The sequence below is a fragment of the Anastrepha ludens genome, chromosome 2, assembly GCF_028408465.1.
Source record: "Anastrepha ludens isolate Willacy chromosome 2, idAnaLude1.1, whole genome shotgun sequence".
Taxonomy (NCBI): Eukaryota; Metazoa; Arthropoda; class Insecta; order Diptera; family Tephritidae; genus Anastrepha; species Anastrepha ludens.
Window position 1 is genome coordinate 93691383 of NC_071498.1, and position 11117 is coordinate 93702499.

The following is an 11117-nucleotide window of genomic DNA, read 5'->3' on the forward strand; positions in this document are numbered from 1 at the left end:
TTGGCCCCTATTATGAGTTGTATTCGATCTTCGATATTCGCTGGTTGTCGAAGATCGAAAATCGAATGTCAATTTGGTATTATGAGCGGTGCAACCCTATCGAAATTTTCGTTGTTTACCGAATTTAGAGTCGAATGCAATTTTGCTTTCGATCGTGTAGCGTATTGTGGGAAAACTTGTTAAAGTGTAAGTTGTTTGCGATTATTTATGGTTTTATAGTAACCAAATAATAAATATATACTAATTTTGTTAATATTATGCAGGGCGAAAGTCGTGAGTACCAAACAACAATTAGAAAGGCGAATCCACAATTCGCAAAAGGGATTTGCACCAAACTTCAAGCAGCAAAAAAATGGGAGGAATTTACAACGGAGCTGAATTGCTTGGGACCACCAGCAGCAAACGGCAGCAAAATGGATTAAGCTTAATAATGGTTTTTTTTTGTGATGTTTATAGAAATACATTTTCATATTTTTTTCGAATGACGAATAATTGAATAAAGAAAATTTATAACAAAAATAAAACAGAAAGAGTGGTGTAAAGGTTTCTATTTAATACTTTTTAGATTTTTCTATAATATTCTCAAAATTTCATTTCTTATGTTTTCTAATTCTCCGTTATTTGACTCCACTTCAATATCTTCAGCATCATCGTACACATTGGGTTGAGCAAGTCCTAGCATACCTTCATTACCAATACTCAATTGGTACGATCCCTGAGCACAAACTCGCAGAACTGTGGCTAGCTTTAAAATATTTGGAATCAATTTGGCTCGGGTGCACTGCTGCAACTGGTTTTCTGTACTGGACAGTAGGTTCACAAACGGCTCTTTAGATAATCTAAAGTTCTTTAAAAATCTGTAAGGAAATTTCTGTAATATTAAGTACGTCAACACATTTTGAAAGCTCTAAATTTACTCAGTGGAAGCCATTTCTAGGTGGTTGGATGCGTCCCTCAACTGTTTCCTACTTCTAGCTAGTTCCACTAATCTTTCATCGTCCGATGAATCGTCGAACCACAACTCCGTTGTACTCATTTTCACAAAAAATACTTTTTTTACCTTTTAAAAATAATGTTAGCAAAGAATTTCAACACAATCGGTTTTTCTTTTATTTTGATTTGCTGTATCAGCTGAGAAAAAATTATCTATTGTAAATGCGTCGAGCGATCGAAATTCACAATAGTCCTATTCTTCAACGAATGAGCACCATAATACCAAATGAAAATTCGTTCGATCAGCACTTTCGACTACAGTCGAAGATCGAATGTTGCTCATAATAGGGGCCATTATGTGAAATTTTGAAAGGAATCCGATGAATACTTTTCGTCGAGTTATTCAACAATTAACAAAAGGCGCGTGGGCAAAAAAAAAAAAACAAAAACAAAAACCTTAAATGCGTTTTTCACAAAACTATGTGTTGTTTTAACTGGTGATCAATGTAACTTAAAAACCGCTTGGTAGATTTCAATAAAATTTATACTGCTTTTGAAAAACATAAAAAACTCGTGCCTGATCGAAGGATTTTTTTTTTCAAAATGTCGATTTTTTTTTTTAAATTAAACGTCGGTACTTTTTCTCGAAAATCTGAAAAATATTTCCTGAGATGGTCATATTGCTAATATTGAAAAGCACCAGATTATTTATTAATAAAATTAATTTCTCTTGTTTTCCCGATTGATTTTAGATGAATCTCCAAGGACTTGTAATGATCACCGCAAGGGACTTTTGCAGAAACGGGCTCCACACAAATAGCAATAACTTTTACAAGTTTGATTTTTTTTTTGAAATTTTGCTAAAGGCAAGTCAAAACATGATGTATTAAAGCGATGTTTTTATTTTTGTAAAATAAAGCAATTGACTAGCAAAAATTATAAAAAAATTATTGAAAATCATCTTTTTTCGGGCCTCTGACTACCCCTTACCCCTTAAGTAAATTTCTATAATTTGGCAGCGTTGTTCTGACATTTATTGATTCATGATGATTTGCCCAATCTCATAGAACAGATATGTCAACACTGTTAGTTCTCATGCAGTTAAAAAAAAAACACCCGATAGATGCTTATATGTATATATATGCGTGCATCTTGTTTGTAATTGCAGTTGGATGTGACATCGACATATTGCTGTTACCTTTCCATCGCCTCTTAGGGCTGTTGCTCTGCTTTTTCTGTTTACATATTTTTCTCTATACTTTGAAATATACAACGCTCTATTCATATATTCTTCATTCTTTCTATTCGATAATTTGGCATTTTCATTGCATCCTCATGCTCCGGTCGCTTCCGTCATTGTCATGCTGCTGCCCTTCAGAAGGATGTGGAAAAACCTCTTACACTGTTTACCCTACACCACTAATTTTTCTTTGGCGCGGAAATACTGTAAATGTCATGTCAAACACTCAAAGACTTTGAAATTTATATTGTTATTTTGTAACAAATACACACACAATTATGTGTTTACGCATACCCTTCCAACAGAATACTCCGAATGCTAAGCCGGTATACTTCTGGTGAATTCAGAAACTTGATTAGTTCGTGTTTCGCTCCTTTTCCATAACACAGTTTATATGTACTTATACAGAAATACAGGGAAAGTCAACCCAGATACTTAAGAACATTATTATTTATTTTTAAATTTTTTTTCCTTCTTATGAAATTTTACCCTCCCGTAGTTGAGCCCGCGATCCGCCTGCCTCTTTAATTTAAGTTTATATCTTTTTGCATAACAAGGCATAAATAATATAAAATAATTTTTCGAATGTAAGCTACATACAATTTTTTTATTTTTTTAAACGATGAGATGGTAACACTACGCGAAAAATCGTAAACTAAAGTAAAATCGGAAGGAACAGTTATTGATGATTTCTATTAGTTTATGATGATTTTTAAAATTTAAATTCTGTGACAAATTTTACAATGTATACGGTGAGAAAAAATCGCAAAAAAAGGTTCCGTTATTCTGATTTTTGTTGGCAAATTTCGCTTCTTAACAGTAGAGTGTGGAGCTACAGAAAATCGCTTTGCAGTGATTGTTGAAAAAACTTAATATTTCGAAAATGTTTGTTTGCCGCACGATCAATTGTTTTTCCCAAACCAAAGCGAAAGAATTCGCAGAAATCTCCTTAGAAAGCAAAAACTCATGTCCCGGGAAATGAATGTATCAGCCAAATCTATGTCAAGACTAATTAGAGATGATTTCCACATGACAGCCTTACGTCGCTCAACTGGTCACCTTTTAACAAGAAAATCAGACTCGATAAATGCAAACAGCTTTTTTGATGACACGCGGTCAACGGCTATGAAAATATTATTTTCACAGATGAACAAATTTTCACTGTTAAAGATATTTTTAATAAGCAAAATGACAAAATCTATGATAAAACTCCAAAAGACGCAAAAACTGTTATTTCAAGAGTTCAGGTGGTCACCATTTGGTGGGGAGTGTCTTGTTAGACATTTCTGCGAAAAAGCGGAAAAAGCAGAAGAATGCCTTAGAAGGCATGATGAAGCAGTTGAGCAGTACTCTCTTCAATGAAGAGCTTTGGATCCATTCCAAAAAGATTCAGCCAAACGGCGAAAACCACTCAGCAGTGGCTAAAAACAACATTCCTGTGTTCATAGCCGTAGAAGATTGGCCCTCTTACTACTTAATTCCTGTGCCTTCGTATCAACAAGAGGAATGCCAAACATTCTTATCGCTCACTTGATGTCATCGCACAAACAAAAGGCGAATAAAATGCACATTACAATTTTGGACTATCGATGAATGAAAGTGCGCAAACTCGTAAGCGATTTGAATATGTATATATGTATATTATAAAAATGGGTAACAAAATTGCTCCAATTTTTCGATGTTCAATCGCAATCCGAATGAGTTTTTGCATCGCTTCAAGATAGTTAGCCAATTGGCCAGAGAGGTTATGGCGACAGGTTTTTGGGATACTCGAGCTGTAATGCATTCTAAAATAAGTAAAACTACCATGGGATAAGTAAAACTAGTTAGGAAGTTTACTTTGACAGGATTTTAGGATTGTAAAAACCTTCGTCCTTGGCGAATACCAAAAACAGCCAAAACCAACTCTTTTATTTAATACTCGATTTCGAAATGTGATTTATCGCTGAAATTATAATTTTTTCCGTTTTTATTTTATCAGGTCGATTTTATTAGATACTTTTAGTCTAGATAAGCTCCTTAACTTACCAAGAACTTACCAAGAACTCAATTTTTACCCCATTAAATTCATTTTTACTCTTCATAAAATTAAGCCTTTTAGTATTTGGAAGTGATGATTTCGGTTCATTTTTGATAAATTTATGAACAATTTCGATGAAGTTTTCGGTGATTACTGATTTTGGGCGGCCCGTATGCTTATTGTCCTTTATGTCCTCACAACCATCTCTGAAACGTGTAAACCCATTATGAATTCTGGCACGAGGTACGCAATCATCGCAGCTTTTGCCGTCAATTCAAATGTTTCGGTAACATTTTTACGTCAAAAACATTTTTATGACGCCAGTCTTGTTTATTTTGGAGTTCACCTTATATGTTTAAGATTCACTTGCATCATCTTAAAATACTCTCAAAGTAAGCTTCTAAAGTAGAAGAGGTAATTCAAAATTTGTTTTCTATCATAAGGAGACTGATCCGGTCTAATGTACTTATATACTCCTCCTTATTTATTTAATCCAAGAAGGCAAACACATAAAGGCAAAATAAAATATGGTGGAAAGCTTGAGCGTAACAGATAAAACTTTATCGACTGTGAGCTTCAAACCAAAATCCGTTGCTGAGTATGTTTAGTGTTTTACTGTTTAGCTGTGAAAATGTGTGTACAGATGTATGTATATAAAAAAATAAGTGAAATTGTGTGTATATATAAAATGAGTCTGTGTAGACATGACCATATGGTTTTTTCCAACTAATAAAAACGTGCATTTCTTCGGAATGGTTGCTTATTAAGTCCATAATACACTTGTAATACCTAATGTAGCAAAACAAAACTTGACTTCAACTATTATTTATCAACTAAAATCTTATTCTATCTCTAGCGTTCATAAATATTTACGACATGGCGAAGCTTATTGCAGATCTTAATAGGCCCCGACTCACTTGACAGAAAGCCGAGAATATTTATTGATATATGAAAAAATTATGTCAAGAAGTGCATAGATTCGTATTGTACCTAAGCTTAAAGACCCGACGTATCTTTTAAATGAAATGTCGTTGTCATATAATTATAAGTATCCATCGAGACACTTTACCAACAGACCAACAGTTTCACTTTCAGTTTCAAATATTGCTTGGACTGGTGCATAACAACTTAAACAGGCGGAAGGACGAGCCATATTAAGGCAGCGCCTCGAATCGTGTTTCGAAAATTTTATATAAATAAATTTCTATGTATTGTATCTCAAAGAGCATATCAGTTGACACAATATTTCTTCGCTAACTTACACAACTGTATAGCTCACTCACAAAAACATATATAGAGGAATTTATCACAGACTGGGAGGACAAGTACTTCAAACGGCAGGCTGAAAAGTTTAACCTTCCCCCAGAAGCGCATCAAATACGTTCCTAAACTTGGATGGATAGGACTTAAGGACATTCACTGTATACTATACTGGAAACAAGTGGCATGCTATTTTCACGAACTAGATGGTGATAATCCCTGTAAATATGCAACTTACAAGATGAAGACTCGTACACATAATTGGTGCGACTCTAAGTTCATCATGCTTTTTTAAATTAAAGCTTTAAAGAACTTTCAAGTTTTATTATATTTACTCAAAACACGGCTCTTAAAAATTATACGAGTATGTGAAAAAATACATAAAATGAGAACGTCGAGATATCAATGCTGAAGGCTGTCCAGCAACACCTTGCGCTATCCCAGCAATATTCTCAACAAAACGTCCAGTTTTTGGTCTGACAGTCCTTCTTTTATCTTTGAACCAGTTCTTGAACCAGTTTCTTGAAAGTTTTTCGCCAACCTTTGAACTGTCGACTCATTCAGATGATTATTTGCACCCAAAAATTTACGAATTTTTCAATAAATTTTCCTTAAAGATCAACCACTTTCATAAAACTATAGATTTCAATAAGTTTAATGCGTTGTTCTATCGTGTAAGCATCTATGGTTAAAGTTGTACTTTCTGAAATCGTCAATGATTACTTGAAAAAAAGGTACCGCCTAGGAATTATTCACTACTCACATCTAGGTATGATATTTTTGAAGGGCTCTATGTATGATATATAATATAAAGTATATAAGTATAGACCAAACTGCTCAGAATGATCAGAGGAATCAATATAGCTTCGCATCCCCGTCTGTCCATCCGTCTGACATATTAATTTCGTAACATATTTTAATGAAGCTTTGTACACACATTACTTCGGTTGATAAGGTCGAGCCAAGGAGCACCAGGAGATTTGGTGGCTCCTAAACCACTCAGGCTAAAAAGCCCATTGTATTTAAAATTACTTAGGTTAGTGTTGAAAATGGGCGAAATCACTAAATAAAGACCTCATTCCATATAAAAATTAATAACCAAAATCACTAAAATTTGGTGAAGTGATGAACTTATGAAAAAAAAAATAAAATAAAAGAGAAAAGTTTTTAAAAATGGGCACGATTTTTTGAGTAAATAGTTGCATTTCGATAACTACTTAGTAAAACTCGCCAAACCTTACTACACGTATTGCGCCCCACCTCAGTTAGATCCGATTATTGAGATCCGACAAAAGCCATTCCCATTTCTTAAATGTTAAAACTAAGTTTCCGTCCGTCCGTCTGATGTTAAACAAGCTATGACTCTAGCATTGTCTATAGTTTGTTTGATTGCGCAAAAAGGAGCAGCAGACCCAAATTAAGTTTTAATAAAATGAGCGCGAGCATACATACAAAGTTCCGGTCCAAAGTTACCACTTTCTTACAAGTTAATGCCCTTATTCGTTTCATCTTCAAACAGACAAACAAAAATCAAAGTGGTTGCAGCATTTACGGTGTGCCTAACTAAAATGCATAGACAATTAAGGTTTACAATTTTTGATAACACATTTGTTCTTACATGATTCTTAGTAAGCACGAATATTGAAAACATGAGAAACCCCTTAAAGGCAACATTTCACCCGCTACTTGCTTGTTTTTTCCATTGCAAGGAGCAAATATAGCTATTTGTGTGTATAAACATGTACATATGTTTATGTGTATGTAGTAATCACGATGAGCAACGCATGTTGCGACACGAATCCGGAAACATTTTCCAAGGCAAACATATCTATAAGCGAGTACAATGCAAAACAACAGCAACAGCAGCAGTCACAGCCACTAACACCAACAAAGCATTCGCTCAATAAAATTAGAACCAAGCGTAACGCCCTTCTGCTCACATAGGAGACACACCAACACAGTGGAAGGAGCTCGCAGTAGCTTGCTGCAATATAATACATAGGAAGCAGCTGCTAAAATTTCAGACACAGTTGATGCATCCTTTTTTATAAGGGTAGCAGAATGCTCCAAATCTAGCCCTTAATGCAGTGGTTCCCAATATTTTATTACAGCAACAACTTTTACAGCATTACTTTCCTTTGGCGATACCCTTCTAAAAGAAAGTTCCGGTATTTGCATGTTGTTGCTTTGATAGATGTTGATAAGAATTTTTTCATTACTTTAATAGCATTCAAAAGACTTTGAGCATAATTTCTCAAATCAGTGCTGAAGTTTTGAAAAAGCTACTCACTTATCTATCCCTTAATGATCTGAATTTCAACTTGATATCTGCAGAAAAGCCTGTTCCACATAAGTGCGGCGCAACAAACGATAAAAAAGTTTTCAAATCTAAAATACTAAGAGTCGGATATTCTTCAAACAGATTATTCAAAAATATAAATTATCTTTCAAATAGCGGTCGCCCCTTGGTAGACAATGGCAAACTTTCGAGTGTATTTCTGCCAGGAAAAAGCTCCACTTAAAAAAATCATTTGCCGTACAGAGTCGGCTTGAAACTGTAGGTACCTCCATTTGCGGAACAACATCAAGACGCACACCACAAATAAAAGGAGAAGCTCGACCAAACACCCAAAAAAGGTGTAAACTCCAATTATATATAATATATGTATATACGTATATACTCATAAATGGACTTTCTCGAATCTTAGTTTTAGGTTTGTAACACCGGATAGTCCTAACAGTAACTCCATCTCGACTATTAAAAGTGCAGTTGGGTATGAAGTTCGTTAGAATAAATCTCTAGCACCCTCATATTGATCACGATTATTTTTAAAATATTTACCAAAATCGGTATTTAACGGAAGTATTTGATTAATATTAGGTACTAAAAATAAAACTCTGACCATTTTCCGTTACTCTGCTTTACTGAGTCATATCCCATGGTATAGGTATATAAGAATATTGACCCCAATATTACTATATGTCAACGTACAATCGGAAACCGATTTGGTTAAAACCCAATATTTATGAACCCAATACAGTATCAGTACCCGGTCTGGTTATATGAGCGTAAAAAATTAGATAAGCTTTGATAGGCCAATCGGTGGAAATGTCCATAAAATCCTGGAAATCTTTGAGTGGTCAGCATGCTACAGCAGTGGTCAGCATGTAAGCACTCAACTCGAAAACTATATTCAACTACTTTGCATAGCGCTGATACCAAGAAGAAAATCGACGCATGGACCCGACACGAGTTGACCTCAAAAAGGCCATTTCTTTGCTGAAGCAAAGGGAATCAAATTCTTTTTGAAGCAGACAATATAGCTAGCTATAGAAAAGGGATCATTGCTGGCTCACCGGAAGTCTTAGTCAGCCAGCCCAAACTATCGCTAAGCCCAAATGCACGATCAAGAAGGCATTGCAGTGTTTTGAGTGGAATTTAAACGGCATCACCGTAATGTGCTACTCCCATCGGCAGTAATGCTCAAATCGAAATCAGTAACTTACTAGATCCGTTAAAAGAGGACGAATAAGAAATGTTTTGTCTTTCAACAAGACAGGCCCCACATATTCCTAAAGGCATGCCAGAGTCTCTGACAGCTTAAGTGGGAAAATCTATTGTTCCCTCCGTATGGCACAGACTGTTACAATTATCGTAACAATTATCGTCTTTGATGCATTTGTAAAATGTATTTGATGGTGGTGAAACTGGTTTTAAAGGAGGTTTGTAAAAATGCGTTGTTTAAGTTTTTTACCTATAAGGAGGAGAACTTCTTAGATGGCAAAATTATGGACTTGTCTATCAAATGGATAAAAATTATCGATACTTACTAAATAATTAATATTTTATACTAATTTAATCGTCGAAAAAAGTGAAAAATTGACCACATTTTTTTACTTCACCAATATCAAAAGCAATCCGGGTACAAGTTCTTAAACAGATTTTTGGTGGAAGCGGCCTTTCAAAATACCACAAACTCTCAATGTGAATTGATCCACTTCTCCTTATATATTTTTTTTTTATAATAACCACTTTATTTCGAAATATATAAATTTCATAAGCCTGCTGCAATACGCATTTCGTTTCCCAGCACCAGTTTATAAGGAAGTTTTTTTCCAAATGCTAGCCACCTTTGTATGCACACACATAGCATACCCCAGTGCGTCGCAACTCAAAGTTAGCGAACCGCTGCCTTAACGTATTTTTGTCATGTCGACAATGGATACATTTAGTTTTTTTTTTTTTCTAATATGTACATATGTATACAATATAGACTGCCTTTCTATTCTTGGTGTTTCTAGCGCTGTTGCTACAACATTTATATTGGATGTGCTTGTAAGCCCATGCACGTCAATTGGCAGATCAATCGAGCAGCTACTATGGTTCGAATGCTTGACCCGTTTATGCCTTAAGGGCACGTCACATCAAAGCACCAATGTCGCTTTTTCGTACCAATAGTCGTTTTTTTTTTTCATTGTAGCGCTTTGCACAAATCTTTATGTATACTCGCACTTAATGTTTTTTTTTCGCCAAATACCCTGTTAGGTAATTCGTTAATTGTTGCCCTAGGGCCAATTACTTTCCTTTCTTTGTACATACAAGCAACAGGGAGTTTTGCCAATTATGTAACACTGTAAGTTTTGATTTTTTTACCCAAGAACAAACCATCCACTTCTCATGTAAAATCGATCGCTGAGTCTGAAAATTTGCCTTCTATTCCTTTTATAAATTTTTTGAGGTATGATTAAATAACGGTTTTGGATTAAAGAAAAAATACAATTTTTGTTTCTCATTTTGAAAAGAATTATTCAAACAGGAAATTGTATTATTAATATTGCGCCACATCGTATATATATATATATGTACACAATTGTTATTTACACACTTTACTGGAGGCGGCGGTTTTATGGCGCCTCCGGACGGCAGTTGCTTTTTATGAGGGACTTTTTCACGGCAGAAATACACTTGGAGGCTTACCATTGTCTGCCCAGGAACGACCGCTAATAGAAAAACGCTTTTTATCATTTGGTGTTTCAGGCCCGGGGCGAGAGGTTGTCCCTAAGTACATATTAAAAATATGCCTATAATTTAAGCTTTCACGCGCACAACTTATGTTTCCTCTTATCCGAATCGTGTTCAGATGTCTACACATTCGTTTTATTATTTCATGTAGGGATAATACATATGCTCTACACACTCGTTCATTTATAAATATATTGCTACTATTGTGATTTTTATTTTTGAAAACAAATTACCGGAAAATTAAAATATTTAGAAAAAATTTAGTGTTAATTAATTACATTCCATAGTCGACACATGCTTCATTCACAATTAACTGTATACTTCTACATTCACGCGTATTATTCATTCTAGGGTATAAACGAGTACGAGGGTCGTTTGTAAAGTTCGTGCAAAGTCAGATAGATGGCACTATTGGCGCGTATTGGGATTGTAGCATCTCTGTATTAGTAGCATCTCTTAAAAGAACATATACCAAGTTTCAGTCAGATCGGCCCGTTTTTTTATGCTTGGCAGTCGTCACTTCACGTCAGTGGTTTTTGCTTAAATCAGCTTCATTTGACAACTTGGAAACCAATAATCGATACTATTTTAGCGAGCCAATTGGTTGGTGATCAAATGAAGTTAATTATAAAAACTGCATT

The 11117-nt window shown here is 34.9% G+C and overlaps 1 protein-coding gene across 1 annotated transcript; it reads right to left on the reverse strand.

Moving 5' to 3' along the window:
* Nucleotides 1–538: 538 nt before the first annotated feature.
* On the reverse strand, nucleotides 539–1248 carry LOC128858571 (uncharacterized). The gene is made up of 2 exons (XM_054094968.1): nucleotides 918–1248; nucleotides 539–857 (listed from the first exon to the last, which is right to left on the reverse strand). The coding sequence occupies exons 1-2, from the start codon at nucleotides 1034–1036 to the stop codon at nucleotides 572–574; spliced, it is 405 nt and encodes a 134-aa protein (XP_053950943.1). The 5' UTR covers nucleotides 1037–1248; the 3' UTR covers nucleotides 539–571.
* Nucleotides 1249–11117: the final 9869 nt, after the last annotated feature.

Coding starts and splice junctions, on each gene's coding strand:
- LOC128858571 (XM_054094968.1), bottom strand. CDS start 1,036: ATGAGTACAACGGAGTTGTGGTTCGACGATTCATCGGACGATGAAAGA. Junction 858..917: donor CTAGAAATGGCTTCCACTGA/GTAAATTTAGAG, acceptor ATTTCCTTACAG/ATTTTTAAAGAACTTTAGAT.